The following is a 17,396-nucleotide window of genomic DNA, read 5'->3' as shown; positions in this document are numbered from 1 at the left end:
TCACAGTTAATTGCCCTCTTCGCAGCGTTTATCTTTTGTCAAAAGTGAGAAAGGGCACAGCCATGTCGAAGTCAGGGCCAATGAAAAATTGTCAGTTTGGTCTATTCTGTATTATCATGATTATGGGGTTAATGAATTGCGATGTCAGTATAATTCTAAAAGCATGATTTTGAGTAGTTGTGTGGATATCTATATGAACTTTCTGTTTTCAAGATGAGAAAGTATTTCCATCCGCGGATCTTGGCCAACCAGTAGACTGTGCCGACATCCAGGCTCGTGGGATGAATGTCAGTGGTGTCTATGCCATATACCCTGGGAAGCATACCAATGTTTATTGTGACATGGAGACCGATAGGGGAGGTTGGACCGTAAGTAGAATATTTTGCCACACTCAGTTATTCATCAGTGAGAACTCTCCTTTGAACGTACTTTCCGAACGTATTTTTCTTTCATAATACAAATAATGATTATAGTAAGGATAATAATATTATGAAATACACTAGCAAAAATCGGTTCAACATTACACATTTAAAGATGCAGACCAAATGTCACACCGGGAGCACCTTTAAGGTGCAACTTTGCACCTCTCTGAATGGTGCAAAGTTGCACATACAAGGTGCAGAATTGCACCCCAAATGAACATTCAAGAGAAGTACAAAGTTGTACCTTTCCAAAAAGATACAATGTTGCACCGTAAACGTGCTCAGTGACGTACCTAGGATTTTCCACAGGGGGGGGGGTGGGCAAAAACGTCCACCCAAAAAATTGACAAGCAAAAAAAGGGGGAGGGGGCAATAAAGGTCTTCAACCTCGTCAGGGGGGGGGGGCAAAAAAGGTCTTTTTAAAGTTCATCGGGGGGGGGGGGCAGACTGCCCCCCTCCCTCGAAGGTTCGCTAGTGAACGTGCTCCCAGTGTGACATCTGAACATATTAAATGACAAGTCCACCCCAACAAAAACTTGATTTTAATAAAAAGAGAAAATTCAACAAGCATAACACTGAAAATTTCATCAAAATCGGATGTAAAATAAGAAAGTAATGACATTTTAAAGTTTCGCTTCATTTCACAAAACAGTTTATGCACATCTCAGTCGGTATGCAAATGAGGGAACTGATGACATCACTCACTCACTCACTATTTCTTTTGTATTTTATTATATGAAATGTGAAATATTTTGATTTTCTGTTCATTGTCATGTGAAATTCCTCCCTGAACACGTGGAATTCCATTATTTTAACATTTTGTGCTTCAGGCAAGGAGGTCTTAATCATCAAATTCGTAAAAATTGAAATATTGTATAATTCAAACAATAAAAAAACAAAAGAAATAGTGAGTGACATCATCGACTCTCTAATTTGGATGTAACTGGCTCGTTCATTTAAGTATTTCGTTAAAAATAAGCGAAACTTTGAAATGTCATAACATTTTTATTTTACATCCGATTTTGATGAAATTTTCAGCATTGTGCTTGTCTGATTTTTCTCTATTGATTCAAATCAACATTTTTTCTGAGGTGGACTTGACCTTTAACAGACCCCTCAACTCGGGCGATTTCTACGTAGATTGTTCTCAGGCCATAAGTCTAGACGACATTATTTAGGAGCAATTTCGCATTAAAGTAAATAATACTTTTTTTGTTATTAACACGTATACAAGACGCACACTCCTACAAACACAAAAAAAAAGTTTTTTTTCATTGCCGAGCATTTTGACAAGTATGAAGTATGACAGGGACCTAAACAATACACAGCAAAAACTGTGGTGTTAACCGGTGTACATAGAAGACCACACCAGTTATTTTACACCGGTGTTAAATTGGTGGTGTTAGTTTTACACCTACAGGTGTTATTACAACACCTATGGTTGTTACATTTACGCTCTTTGGTGTTATGTTCAATCTCTAGGGTGTAATTTAAAACCTCAGGGTGTGGTCCTCTATTAACACCAATTGGTGTCAGTTTTAACACCACAGTTTTTACAATGTATATACGCAAGTTTCAAACTTGCACCCAAACCACCCGCTGCAGTCCTGCGCAGGCACGGTGGCGAGTGAAAGGTGCAACTCTACTATGCACGATTACTCGCTTTGCACCTTTCCCGCAAAGTTGAACCTTTAGCACCCCGGTTTAGCACCCGTTTCCTTAGTGCATAAAGGTCATAACGTAGATTTCCCCCGAAACAGTCAGAAAACAGAAAACAAATATTTTATTAAACCATAGGTGTATCATTGGAAAATGTTGAAATAAACAAGTTCTTCTGTAGGTCTGATATTACATTTGATATACCATGATAAATTTTGATAATTAACTTTCGTTCCTAAACACAACAGGTTTTCCAACGTAGAAATGATGGTTCTGAGAATTTCAACCGAAACTGGTCTGACTACAAGACTGGTTTTGGAAGTATCTCTTCCGAGCACTGGCTAGGTAACGATCTGATTCATCAACTATCGAATCAGAGGAACTACGAACTGCGGGTTGATCTGGAAGACTTTGGAGAAAATACTGCATATGCAAATTATGCCCTGTTTCGAATCGACAATGAAACACTTCGCTACAAACTGAGTGTCAGTGGCTTTTCGGGCAATGCAGGTAATTTAGAATAATTTGTACGCAACTAGGGGGGCGCATTAAGGCTTCTCCGAAATTGCCACATTCCGTTGGATCTTTGAATTGTGTATTTCACAAAAGTCACCCAATGTATGCCCCTTTAATTATAATACCCCCCCCGAAAAAAAACACACACAAACAAACGAAACTCTCTGAAAATTAGTTTGCTCGCCTTGCTCCCTTGCTTGAATGTATTGCTGTTTTGTGGAGGCCGGGAGCTTTTATTTTATGCATTCCTCTCCGCCTTATTTTATAAACACAGAAACCTCCCCAAGCACAAGTAACGCGTGCAATACTCTTTGATCTATCGCGAATTGATAAGGGATCTTGGGGTGACAATCGACAAGAATCTTACATTTCAACATCATAATTATTAAGAATAATAGGCATTTTCAAGATTGGAAAAATCAGGAAGCTATTCGACCAACTCACAGCTGCTAAATTTACCCATTCCTTTAATTTGTATCTTACCACCTCCATTAGTGCATGTATTCTGCTCTTTCTGAAATCCCACACATTTACACCCGGACTACAAAGAATTCAAAATTCTGCTGCAAGGCTTAATTTGTGACTCTATCTATATAGAAAATTTGAACATACTACACCCAATGGTGAATCCAGGGGGGCACAGCCGGCCTATACCCCCTCCTTTTTGAGAAGCAAAATTAAAATATGTAATGTAAAATGCCGTTGAAACAGAAGTGTGCCCTCCCCCTTGAAAATTATTTTTTTGCATGTAATTTTTTTTTCACCGTAGCAATATCCTTAATTTTGGGTTAAAATCCTTCTTTTTTTTGCTTGTCAACTTTTTCCTCGGAAGAATGTGCCCCACTTTTGGAAAATCCTGGATCTGCTCGTGATTACACTAATTCTGAAATCACTTCATTGGCTTCCAATACGGCAGCGCATCATTTCCAAAGTTCTTCTCATGACATATAAAAGCATCAATGACCTAGCTCCTGAATCTCTCTCACTATATACGCTCTTCTACCATTCTCAGACCACTTCTTTCTTCACCAACCTTGCAGCTAACCCTATACATGCTATAGGACCCCGAACTAATACCAGTTATAGTGATCGAACATTCTCTGTTCTTGCCCCAATCCAATGGAATTAAGTGCCATCACTCACCCATAATGCCAAATCCGGCCATCAATTTAAGACCTTGCTAAAGATCCACCTTTTTAATATCTAGATATTTCCACTTTCAGCTGTGGGTTGGTCTTTATGGATGTGCACACTTTGGTTACATTTTGTTTTTGTGTAACCTAAGATTTGGTAATTCATTCAATTATTATTGGTTTTATTGATTACACTTTTGTTGTTATAATACCTGTAACTAATCAATAATCAGAATAATGAGCTCTAATCCGTGTGAAAATAAAAAATAAAAAAATGTTTAATCCTTAAAATGTTGAAATTATTGTTATTATTATTATACGCTTAATGTATTTTTCATGAAATTATATTTTGTACATCAATAATGTAGCTGGTACAGACGCAATACCTTTAATTGCTAACCTATGACAATAATGGGTACGGTGCATTAACCCCTCAGAAGTTTTAAACTATTTATTGATTGTTGGGTAAAGGGGCGGATTGGGCTGACTTTTCCAACTATATAGATTACATCTAAATAATAAATCATGGATGACCCGGTTGCGTTAGATGCGTATAAATACTCACTGGAGAACAATATTTCTACGCATCCAACTCAAGGCCGTCCAATATTCCCTAAATATTTAAGGACAGGTCCACCCCAAGAAAAACCCAACAAGCATAACCAGGGTGACCAGACGTACCGTATTTCCCGGGATTGTCCCGTATTTTGCTTCTTTGTCCCGGCGTCCCGACAAACCCTTCCCGGGACGCCTATTTGTCCCGTATTTCGGAATATTAAAATGTATTTAAAAGTGACGAATTTTCATCAAAATAACCAATAGATGACGAAGCAGAGACAACAGTAAAATCGATAAATAAACTTATGCAAGTTCTGCGGTGATTTTCTTGCTAACCCCAATAGGCCTACATCGCAAACGAACCGACCTCCTGCCATTGTGTGGCAGGCTACTATATGTAGGATCGGAGCAGATTCTCTCCACCGGCACCAAACATGCCAAAATAATCACAAAATCGGCGGGAAATTTGTATAATGATATTATGGGTTCTCAGATTAATGATTTGGAGATGTGATCGGAGGAACAAGTTCTTGAGTTTCATAACTAGATCTTGTTGTTTCAGCTTTCGTTTTGAGTCTTGTTGTGTGATGCCGCGATGTTTCATCTAATTTTTAAGTAAAAAAAAATCACTTTGAAATTTTATTTATTTCTAAAACTTTTTTTTTTTAGTTTTAAAACTATATTTGAAATACGCCAAATAGCATTATGATTTTTTGTTAGATGATTGGATTTTTTTTGTTTGCTTGAAGTCTGAACTTTTTTCCTCTTTCTTACTTTTCTATCCTTCTTTCTCATCCTTCTACACTTCCTGCTTGCCTGTTTTTGTTTCATCTATCTTTATTTCCTATTTGTCTTTCCCGATCCTTTCTCTCTCTCTCTGTTCATTTTCTTTCTTTCCTCCTTTTTCTTACCTGTCTTTATCAAATTTCCCTTTTCTTTCTTTCTTTCTTTAAACTTTTTTCTCCCCCTCCCTTCCTCTCCTTTTTCTTTTAATTCTTTCTCTTCTTCCATTATGTTTTCATTCCCTCCTCACTTCATTCTTTATCCCGCTCTTTCCTCCTTTCTTTCATTCTTTATTTTATTTTTCCTTCTAATTCTTTCACTTATTCTTTCTCTTCCTAGCCCTCAATTCCTTCCTTCCCTCCTCACTGTTTTCCTTCCTTCTTTGTTTGTTTCTTTCTTTCAAAGAATGAAGGAAAAATTTTCTTTCCTTCATTTTTTCTTCCGCCTCCTTTTCCTTACTTTCTTTTTTTCTATCCTTTATTTTGTCTTTCACACATGTATTCTTCCATTCCTTTCTTTCTGTATTCAATTCAAAGAATGACAGAAACTTTTTTTCGCTCTTTTATTCTTTCTTTCATCCTTTTATTTAAATTTCTTTTATTCTTTTTTTCCCTTCATTTTCCCCTTGATTTTTTTCTTTCTTCTCATCTCTTTTCTTTCGTCTTTTCTTTCTCTCCTTCATTCTTTCGTTCACCCTCCCTTCCAATTTTTCACAGGTGTAACACTGTACAGCTTTTTTGTTGATCTTTTTTGTTGATTGTCCCGTATTTCATTTTGTGAAATCTGGTCACCCTGAGCATAACACTGAAAATTTCATCAAAATCGGATGTAAAATATAAGTTATGACACTTTTAAATTTCGCTTAATAATTTCACACATGTACATAATGGCCAGTATGCAAATAAGGGGATTGATGGCATCACTCACTCACTATTTCTTTTGTATTTCATTATACAAATTATGAAAAATTCCCATTTTCTCCTAATTCTTGTAAAACAAAGTTTCGTTCCTCCCTCAACGCGTGAAATTACCATTGTTGTCTAAACATTTATGGTTCATTCAAGTTGGTCCTTATTGTCAGATCTGAATAAAAAAACAAAAGAAATAGGGAGTGATGGACATCATCGACTCTCTCATTTGCATCTCATTGAGTTGAGCATATAACTGTTTTGTGAAAAATAAGCGAAACTTTAAAATGACATAACTTTCTTATTTTACATAAGACTTTGATAACATTTTCAGCATTAAGCTTATTTGATTTTTATCCGTTTATTCAAATTAACAATTTTCTAGGGTGGACTTGACCTTTCAAAAGCATAATTATGCAGAAAATGAGGGCTTTCATTTCATACATTCTTTTTTTGTTGCAGGCGACGGCCTTCATAATTATCACAATGGGCAGATGTTTAGCACACCAGACTCCAAGAATAACCTCGGGTATAGTCTTGATTGCGGACCCTCATACGAATCAGGTTGGTGGTTTAAGAATTGCGCCATATCTAACCTCAACGGGATATATCGACATTACCAGGGTCGACATAATCGCTACGGTGTCTCATGGCGCACTTGGAAAAAATTACCTTACTCTTACAAGATGAGCGAAATGAAGATTCGACCCAAATTTGAAGAGCAAGATCTCTAAGACACCGATGAAATGCCACTTGCTATATATATCAACTTGTTCTCATTCATGTCAGTTGTCTAACGAACATTTCCCAACATATACATCTTTCTCTATTGTAGCTCCATGGATTTGGGCAAAACAATAATGTACCCAATTTGTATTTGTGCTTAACCAAAGTCGACTAACACCGGATTGCCTTGTGCACTATGATAATACTACTCAGATCATGTTCAATGTCTAAATTTTGTTGGTTTGTGTAGGAAGTTACTGTTGAGATTGATAAAATCTTTTTAAACTTTCAATCGGTGTTGGATATAATGAAGCCGCTAGAAATATTAGTTTGCTTGTGCGAAGACAGAAAGAATAAAGATAATGATCAACGAAAGGGTGGGAGAAGACAAAGAACGAGAGAGTTACAGGATCGTTGAATGTCGGGATACCTGAATATACTCTCAAAACACTTGTGTGTGCCCTATTATAATAAAATGTCTTTATCTGTGGTATGTTTTTTTTTGTAAAACCTCTATTATACATGCAATATTGTCCTCCCAAGAATGGCATAATCTAAGGATATACTTGATAAAAGTGACAGTTTAATTAAAAATCTACAAATAAGTCGGGGACCGGGTATAAGGTGATGAAATACATCTTGGTAAATATATTAAAATGATCATAACTTGAATCCCTAGCTTTGCCAGATGCGGATACGATTCAATATGATATTATCACTTTAAGTGATAGTGTTATAATTAGGTGGTCTGTCATGAATATGACAGATCACCTATTATATTCGTCAGAATTTTCTTTATTTTTATTGCCAAAGCTAGTGGCCACTTTATCTCAATATCGGGCATGTCAATTTCCTTGATTTTCATGTCATGTATGGCAATCATTATGGACATGCGAAACGAAACTTTTCAAGGTTATCAAATCATGATGACGTCATCTAGGCGCCATCTTGTGAAATTAAATGATTGATCATATCATCGCAACTAATCATAAAAAATCATCCATATTTGCATCATATCAAGTTCAGGTGACAAGTCATCAGGACATATCAACAGAGGTCATCCAAAGGTCACGACGCGCACGTACGCGCGCGTCAAAATTTGAAAATTCTCCAAATCAACCGTGGTCAAGTTTGGGTACGTTTCAGGCCATTTTGAGCATGTCAAGAATTTGCGCGCGCACAAGTATGCATGCGCGTTCTTGCTCCTACCATCGGTATGCCTCTTCGAGTCGTCATTTATTTTATGACTGTCCATTGTCCATTATCTTCTGATTAATTTGATACCTCATTCAGCCTCTTACGACCAATGATACCGGAATGCGCGTCCATTCAAATTTGCATTGCACGCGCGTGCAAACTCGCAAAATAAGTCATAAGTGGGCAAAAATATGCCTATATAAAATTCACTGTAGCTCTTCAGGGAGTCCGTTGACCCCCAATTTTTCCTCACTCGTCGATATAGTCAATATCTCATCCGGAAATTGCATAAATACCACAAAATTACGTAAAAAATAAAAATTACACATTTTCGCAACATACGTCAAAGTATTTATGCATATTTGACCGTATCTTCGTTATAGTGGTCAGTTTTCTCTCAAATTTTGATATGATGTAGTCGAAAAAATTCTCTACAAATAACGTGGGAATAATTTTAATTTTTGACCACAGCATCAATGTTTTGTGACCTGTTTAAGTTTTTTCAAATTATTTCTGGGCCTAATTTTTGAAAAAAAATTTGAGAAAATGTTTTATTATTCAATTTTACGGTCTTCCTGTAAAATTCAAGCGCACTGGTTTTGCGGTTTTTCATGTAGGACATTTTTCGTAGTTTTTCCGGAACTTTTTAAGAGGTAATTTTTACATTGTAAAACATCATTTATGTATTTTTTCGTAAACGCTTCAATTGAAACGCTATTCGGTGGAAAAATTTCATTCCAGACATTTTGTGGAAATTCCCAAGGTTTTTTTGGGGTCATTTTTATTGAATATAACGTATAACAAATTTTCAGGTACCTTATATAAAATTTAAAAAATTGTGCAATTTAGTTTATTACACATTTTCCCTAAATTTTGCGGGAAAATTGCTGGTATTTTAATATTTTACTTGACTTTTTTTCATTAAAAATCATCACGAAAGAATTTTCAAGTAAATTTCAGTCATACTCAATTAATCAATGGATATTGAAAATTCTTGACGGAAAAGATGTGAAATGTTTAGAAATTTGCAGAAATTGTGCAAACTTTTAGAACAAAATTCTACTTAATTTTTTATAAAAAAACATCACTGATCAGTTTTTAAAATTATTGAAAGTTGGCAGAAATTTTGAACAAAAGTATTAAAGATATTTTAGTTTTAAAAAAGTATCACCTATAAATTTTCAAGTATTCTGTGAAATTTATATCCACTGAAATTGTAAAAATTCTTGCTTGAAATCTTGAAAAAAATTGCTAACAGTACAAAGGATTTTTAAAAAGATTTTGCATAAAAAACTTAAAACTGTCGATTAAAAATTAGCTTATGTGAAAATTAAGGCGCCTTTCACTGCGCAATTTTAGAATGTCAATTTGGTAAAATCGTCTGAAATTTTTTAGGAGTTTTTAAGGCGTTTTACGTTTTGCTCCAAACTTCATTTCATATTTACCGTATTGTATTATCGCCACCATCATTATAATCATCACGATTGTCATCACCACATTAATAATCACATTTAGCAATGATCCAAATTTATTCCTATGATGTCTATTATCAAGATCATCAATCATATCTAAGTAATTCATTTCATACAACATTAGCCGAAACTGAATGAAAATTCATGACAGACCACCTAATTCGTCCTCATGACGAATTAAAATCTAGTTATTATTGTATTCGTCATCTCTAACGATCGTATTCGCCATCTGGAAAGGGGGGCGCTGAACCTCCAGAAATGTCCCCCTAAATAATTTCATTGAAACCTATGTTTTATAAATGTATACAAAAAATGAGGTCAAATCCTTTTCCCAAGGTTTACACCCAGATTCCTGGACTATCTGGATTCTGCCGATACATGGGCCGGCGGAGGGGGGGGGGATGCGACCCCGTCGTACGATGATAAAAATGTGACGGCATTCAAGATCTCTGTTGTGATAACAGAATTGTAAATAAATCTTCAAAAAAAGAAGAAAATAATACAATTAAACGTAGACCTAAAAGTGCTATCGAAAACAAGAGCAAACTGAAATTTTCAAAATCTTTGTTCAGTGGATGGAAGTGAAATTACACATTGGTCAATTCCACTGGTTTATGAAACAGGTGCCGGTATTTCAGTATCACTATTTCTTTATTCTGTCAATCTCATACATATTTAAATAGAATATAGAATTTAATCGTAAAATGAAGAATTTATATTCCGATTGCTTCAAAAAGATTTCTTACTATATGATCTTCATTATCTAAAGTTTGTCGAGACAAGGGGGGGGGGTGTGAACCCACACAAAATACCCCGAACAGACTGGTATCTTAGTGCAGTGGGTGGAAGTAAAATTAAGCCAGTTGCACGATATGTGTTATTTGTTGTTTGTTTATTCTATTAATATCTTACATTTGAAACAAAGTATGAAAATGAAATGAAAAAAATGAAAATCCATAATTTATTGTTCGAAATAGATATGAAATGAAATACTCCGAAAATTTGCCTTGCCCAATTGATCGTGGGCCCGGCAGCCACCGTGCAGCGCCAGATCGACGAGGCTCTATCCCTTTAATTGTTGAACGCCAAACAGGGTAGCAGCAACTCCCATCTTTTAACGTCTTTTGGTCTGACGCGGCCGGGGTTTGAACCCCCGACCTCCCGGTTGTGAGACAGACGCTCTACCAACTGAGCCAACACACCGGTATAATCTTAAGTTAAATATTTTTCGACACGATGAATATCATTCAGAGCCCTTGGGAGACAGAATAAAATGGATTAAAGGTCAAGTCCACCCCAGAAAAATGTTTATTTGAATCAATAGAGAAGAATCAAACAAGCATATCGCCCAAAACTTCATCAAATCCGATGTAAAATGAGAAATGTATGACATTTTAAAGTGATGCTTATTTTTTTTTACAAAACAGTTACATGCACAACTCGGTCAGGGGCCGCGGAACGGTTTTCAAAGTGGGGGGGGGGGGGGGCTGACCATGCCACAAATCACAATCATATGGTAATTTTTACGTTTTTGTACACGGTTTTGGAAAAAAAGTTTTTTTGGGGGGAGCTTCAGCCCCTCCCCCCCCCCCGCTTCCGCGGCCCCTGTCGGTGACATGCAAATGAGAGAGTCATTGATATCCTTTACTCATTATTTCTTTTTTTTATTGTTGCAATTACACAATTTTTAGTTTTCACAAATTTGACAACACCCTTAAGAAAATGTTTTCCCAGTATTGTGTAAAATGGAAACATGCATGTTGGTTGGGTAAAATGTTGCGTTGAAAGTTACCCTTAATACATGCTTTAAACCCAATAATGGGTCAAAAATAATATCCAGCGAACATGTATTTTCCCTTTTTATCCAATATTTGGTAAAATTTTACTCAGTGTTTTTAGAGTGATATAGACTAACTTGACCGAAACATAAAATGTTAAAACAATGGTAAATCAATATATTCTGGAGGGAATAAACTTTTTTCACATGACAATAAGGGGAATTTGAATATTTCATATAATAAAATCCATAAAAAAATAGTGAGTGGGTGACGTCAACAGTCCCCTCATTTGCATACAGACCAGGATGTGAACATTTGTTAAATGCTCGGTAATTATTAATTAGTTAATTAATTAACTAATTTATTCATTTATTCATTCATTCATTTATTTATTCATTCATTTAGGATTATAGGCGTATTTATGTATGCACTTATTTGTTCATCTTTTAATTAATAATATTGATTAACTTATACAACTATTTGGGAACAAATTTTGAACGCAAGTAATATCGAAACTTAGATTTCTACTGTTTAAATATTTTCAGTTGTTTTTCTTTTTTTAAAATAATTTTGTTATGTTTATTGTTCAGTGATTATGTAATTCGTTCTTTAACAAGCGCAAACGTTACAAAAATATGAATTTCCTTTAAAAAGCAAAGTCATGTTGTCATAGGCTATGAAGAGTTTCCTTGTCATGAAATAACAAACTAGAATTGGATTTCGTACGTTTTCTCCTCTCTCAGAATGTAGAATGGTAAGTTTGATGTAAATATAATTCATTTATTTATCACTTCGTTCTTGTGAAAGGTAGTACATAAAAATAATTAGGATTCTATTATGATTAACATCTTCTGTGCAATATTTTACATTTATACAAGTAATGTATTCACTCATTTAATGATACGATTGTTCTGAAATATGACAAATCTGTCACTTTCGATTTTGTTCATCGGTATGGAGGCTGAACCAGCCATACTCAGTAAATGTGATCGAGACTTTGGTGTTGATATCACTCAATCACTGAAAAGGGTACAGGCATAGAGAGTCCAAGGAGTTGTCTGTACATTCTTGTCTTATACACATTTTCCAAGGGGGGGGGGGGCATTGAAAAATTGAAATATAACAAGCTTCCCGGTAAAAATGCCTTCACTCCAAATTTATGGTGATTTATGTCAGGAAAGTTTTGACAAGAAAAATAAATGCACACTCCAAAAACGTCAGTGTTGATTTAACACCAGTCTGGAATCTATATATGTCCACACCAGAGAAGTGTTAAACAATTCCAGTTGGTTTTGGTCTAAGACCAGATAGGTGTTTATACAACTCCAATTAGTATTAAAACAGCATCGATTTGATTCCAAACTCGTGTTGTTTCAATACTTCTCTGGTGTGGACATAATATAGATTCCGGTCTGGTGTTAAATCAACACCGGAGCTCTTGCAGTGCATATGCACAACATATCCCCCTAACAAATATTTGTTATTACTCTCAAGGGGGTGGGGGCACCGACCCCCCTACCTTGATCAGCCATTGTGGTCAGGAGTATTGATCTAATATCGACAACAAAAAAGACACTGTATAAGATGGGAAGGAAGCACTTTGAACATAATTACCGGCTGTATTGATAACAAAGATACAAAACGTGGCTATAACCATGATAATGATATTGAAAGTATCAAGACCACGTATCGTGATCATTCCCGTATGTTGGCATGCTACGGAGGATAAGAGTGTGTGTAAGAGAGGGAGGGAGAGAGAAAGGGAGAAAGAGGGGGAAGGGGGGGGGTGAGCTAGAGTTGGAGAGAAAAAAAGCACAAGAAAATGTAGCCCCCACAAAATTTCACACGATCAACTTCATATCACTGTTTTGAAATGAACGTTTTTATTTTATTTTTATTTCAAATGAAAGTAAAACAAACATCAGTTTAGCAAGAAAGACAGGGTGGTGGGGGAAGAGAGAGGGGAAATGGACGAAATAAAGACAGTGGAAAAAAAACAATACCCTTTTTACACAAGCTAAAATTTCCTTAATCCACTTTCTTTTTACACAGCATTTTTGCAAAGTGGGCTAACCCCACCTATAGTACGGGATTATTTGGCCCTGCAAAAAAGCAGGGTTATCCCACCAATTGCGGTGCTAAGAGCAATAGTACGGGGTTAAGATCGCATGTGTAAAACGAAAGTGGGCTAAGCTTAACCCCGTACTATTTGGCCCCACCTATAGTACTAGTACGGGGTTAAGGAAATTGTAGCGTGTGTAAAAAGTGTACAAGCTACTTGTACTACGAATGATCGACATAAACCACTAGTCCGGGGTTAGCGAGTTTCGTGTGTGAAAAGCAAGCATTCCTTATCCGGGGTTAGCAATAACAATTTGGCATGTGTGAAAAGGAAAAAAAATAGTACGGGGTTAAGGATAGTACGGGGTTAGCGATAGTCCGGGGTTAAGAAAATCCTGTGTAAAAAGGGCACAAGAGGATAGAAGAGAGGGGAGAGAGTGAGAAGGGATAATGGAGAGAAGGAAAAGAGGAAGGTGCGCCGCGGTCTGGATTAAAAAAAGTTTGTTTATGTACTTTGAACTTCAAAAGTGGTGTCATTTCCACGTACGCTAACTTGGTAGCTAAATACTCAAAAACAATGAACACAGCCATTGAGAGGCTCAATGATGGCAGCTCGAAAGGTCTCAAACGTTGAGAGTATCCCAGCATTTGGTATTCTTCTTCTTTGCCTGCTTCATCTGATTAGTGGGGATATCCAGGATGTTCAAGAATATCTCCCTCCATCTTTAGCGACAGCAAGGCAATTTCTTCAGGATTACAACAATGCATATCCTCGGGTGACAGAAGCATCATCCTCAGCCAGCTGGAACTATCAGAGGAATATGACTGCGGAAAACCTGAAAATTAGCGTGAGTATAGCTATTTTGCTTCTTCTTCTTTTTTTTTACAAAAGCAGTGGGCTTCATCATCATTTTCGTCTATTTTGTCTGACTCCTGTTTTTCCCCTTCTCATTTGTGCATGAGTTTTAGTTTAATTACACCTATGGATATTTAGAACTTTCTATCGGTAATATTTCCATTTTCTTGTAAAGAAGTATTTAACAATTATTTTGCATATCAATTAATTAACGTAAATCGGAAAATAATAATTGATGACTATATCTTGGGATTTGTAGCCAGTTCTACGCCTAAGTAGCCTATATGCATCGTAGAAAAATCACTGTTTTCATTTTGGTCAGTGAGTGTCATGTAACAATCACTAAGATGAAAGATGCATGATTACCAAAATACTTTCATGAGATACGCATCACATCATTAAGGCCTTCAAATTTACAATGTAGCAAATAGCCGATTTTATTAATTAGCGGTATATGCTTATTTGTATAGGCCAACGTATATACCTAGTTATGTCAAAGTGTCAAAGGCATTTTCTATTTTCTTGCAGTGAGCACTGAAAATTTAAATTAATTTCTAAGCAGTGGCTTTTTGGGTGTTTATGTATGAGCACTAGTGTACCTTAGGGGCGTACCCCCTGGACGAATCACCACCTATCCCTGACGCGCCACAAGTGGCCCCCTATTTTTAACTTGAAGACCTTTTTTTTTCTTGTCGATTTTTTTTCCGGTACGAAATCCTTTATTTGTGGTTGAAGACCTTTTTTTGGGGGGGGGTACAAAATCCTTTTTTTTTTGCTTGTCAATTTTTTCTGGTACGAAATCCTATATCTGTGGATGAAGACCTTTTTTTTGCTTACCAAATTCCTGGGCGGACGAAATCCCCCCCCCCCCTCCCTGGAAAATCCTAGGTACGCCACTGTGTATAAGTGGGTGGGTGTGTCTGAGACGAGGGGCAGAGGTCCAGGTGCCTCCTAATCGGCTGACAAAAATGACAGCATATACAATCAATGCCTTTGGTGTCATAGGATTTAGACATCGAGACATTTATGTCTTAACTATTTTTAATATCTCAGTTTACTTTATTATATTTATATATAAAGACACAAGAGACCCTCAAGGCGAGCGCGTTCCAAAAGAGATCTGCTAAATATGTCCGAGTGTTTGACAGTGTGGTTGATGCCTTCCCATCTGATATTAGACGTGAGCTCAAATTCATACGGAACATCGGGGTGTCTGCATTAGATAATGACACAGTTGCAGAGGTAAGTTTATCAAAATATTTTAATCATGTCTTCAGAAAGGATGTCATTAAAGGTCAAGTCCACCCCAGAAAAATGCTGACTTGAATAAATAGAGAAATATCAAACTAGCATAATGCTGAAAATTTCATCAAAATCGGATGTAAAATAAGAAAATTATGACATTTTAAAGTTTCGCTTTTATTTTTCACATAACAGTGATATATACACAACTTGGTGACTCAGTCGATGATGTCCTTCACTCACTATTTCTTTTGTTTTTTATTGTTCGAATTATACAATATTTCATTTAAAAAAAATAGATGAAGCAACTTGACTGAACCATATTGTATTAATAATCACTGCTAATTCCACATGTTCAGGTAGAAAATTAGAATATTTCATTCTTCATGTAATAAAATACAAAAGAAATAGTGAGTGGATGACGTCATCAGTTTTCTCATTTGTATACCGACCAGGATGTGCATGTAACCGTTTTGTGAAATTAAGCGAAACTTTAAAATGTCACAACTTTCTTATTTACATCCGATTTTGATGAAATTTTCAGCGTTATACTTGTTGGATTTTTCTCTTTTTATTCAAATCAACTTTTTGTTGGGGTGGACTTTGGGGACGTTGGGGTGGACTTTGAAAATTTACTTCGGAAATCGCAGAATCCACAATTGACCTATCCGTCGACCCCCATCAGTAGAGTTCTATCCGTAAAAAAACCCATCAGTAAGGAATATAAAATAAGTATATCAGTATATAAGGGGAGGGGGGGGGGGCTTCAGTTGTGTCTTATTTCTAGAAATCTATCGGTATGCAATAGTTCGTAGTTCCATTCTGCGCAATAAGATCACCTGAGCTACATTCGATGCATTGGGTATTCATATAGGCCTATATTCTTTTAAATTTTGCTTTCATGGTTTGACCAACTAAAAATAATTTATGCGTCCATTAACGACTGGTATTTAACAATTGGCCTAGTACATAATGGTAACATGCTAATGCATTCAAAGTTGGAATGCAACAAATAACCTTCATATAAAGTGTTCATTCATGTGCTATTCCAGTCACCTGGTCTAAGGAATTTCTGCATCCAACTATGTCAGGCATGCTTACATAATACCTTACTTGGAAGTATCCCAATGAAAGAAAGGAAATGTCATTTTGCACAAGTTGCCAATGGTAATTTCGAACTGGTCAATAAATTCTACTTCAATACGACCACGCAGAAGCTGAGGCAAGAGAATTCACCACCAAGAAGTGTTAACGAAATGGAACTCCGTGTTAATTCTGGATTTTGTCCCGACAGTTTTACAAGGTACAAGGCCAAATGCAAAGGAACTATGCTTCCGCCAGGGTTTGCCGTCCAAACAACTTGTCTGATTGCCTCCGATTTGACCCAGGTAAGTTGAATGTAAGGATGGCCCTAGGAAGCGGGGGTGCTAGCTGCACTCACACCGGGACTCACGAGGATGCGAGGTTGGGGGGTGCTGAAGCACCTTGCTGCGTGTAATATTCTCCACAGACAGCATCCCCAGGTATTCAGGGGCCGATTGTACGAAATGGTCTTTCCAAGGGCCGTCTTTCGTGTCGCCCATCTTTTATGATACGCTTATAAGCGGGGTGTTTCTGAAATTTATGATAAAGAATAAGATTCGTTAGCTTGCTTTTAAATCCAATTTTATACAATTTCATAATATATCATATCATTTTAAAAACAAATATTTTGCTTATTTTAACGGACGAATGAAATATGTTTGCAGATGATTTATTTAAAATGCGTTTCACATGGCGCATCATAAAAGATGGGCGACACGAAAGACGGTCCTTGCAAAGATGTGTAAAATGGAAGAATGTACCCAAAATGACCTTCATTTTGCAGTGAACCCCCCCCCTTTGTTTTGCTTTTAAAATTTCTCTGGACCAATTTGCCAAATTGTTAAATTTGTCAAATTCACCAGAAGTCCTCTAGGCTAAATTTGACCTTCAGTTTGCAGTAAAAAACCCTTTTTTTTCACTTTCTTTTCGAGTCCACATCACCACCCCAGTAAAAATCCATTCCAAGAGCCCTAAGTGTAAGGTAGGATTAATCAATCTAAC

At 36.4% G+C, this 17,396-nt stretch overlaps 2 protein-coding genes across 2 annotated transcripts in view; both read left to right on the top strand.

Moving 5' to 3' along the window:
* Positions 1-248: 248 nt before the first annotated feature.
* On the top strand, positions 249-6,713 carry LOC121425987 (ficolin-1-A-like). Its single transcript, XM_041622116.1, has 3 exons — positions 249-368; positions 2,330-2,591; positions 6,442-6,713. The coding sequence occupies exons 1-3, from the start codon at positions 282-284 to the stop codon at positions 6,711-6,713; spliced, it is 621 nt and encodes a 206-aa protein (XP_041478050.1). The 5' UTR covers positions 249-281.
* A 7,071-nt stretch (positions 6,714-13,784) lies between these two features.
* Positions 13,785-17,396, top strand: part of LOC121426828 (angiotensin-converting enzyme-like) — a 15,112-nt gene continuing 11,500 nt past the window's right edge. The window contains exons 1-3 of the mRNA XM_041623225.1: positions 13,785-14,061; positions 15,150-15,311; positions 16,606-16,699. Of these exons, the coding sequence (XP_041479159.1) occupies positions 13,816-14,061; positions 15,150-15,311; positions 16,606-16,699 (502 nt within the window). The 5' untranslated portion in view covers positions 13,785-13,815. The remainder of the gene's footprint in view (positions 14,062-15,149; positions 15,312-16,605; positions 16,700-17,396) is intronic.

This window comes from Lytechinus variegatus, chromosome 13 (assembly GCF_018143015.1).
Source record: "Lytechinus variegatus isolate NC3 chromosome 13, Lvar_3.0, whole genome shotgun sequence".
NCBI classification, from domain to species: domain Eukaryota; kingdom Metazoa; phylum Echinodermata; class Echinoidea; order Temnopleuroida; family Toxopneustidae; genus Lytechinus; species Lytechinus variegatus.
The sequence above is the reverse complement of the archived record's forward strand: the minus strand, read 5'-3'. Positions and strand labels throughout refer to the sequence as shown.

Coding starts and splice junctions, on each gene's coding strand:
- LOC121425987 (XM_041622116.1), top strand. CDS start 282: ATGAATGTCAGTGGTGTCTATGCCATATACCCTGGGAAGCATACCAAT. Junction 369..2,329: donor CCGATAGGGGAGGTTGGACC/GTAAGTAGAATA, acceptor TAAACACAACAG/GTTTTCCAACGTAGAAATGA. Junction 2,592..6,441: donor TGGCTTTTCGGGCAATGCAG/GTAATTTAGAAT, acceptor TTTTTGTTGCAG/GCGACGGCCTTCATAATTAT.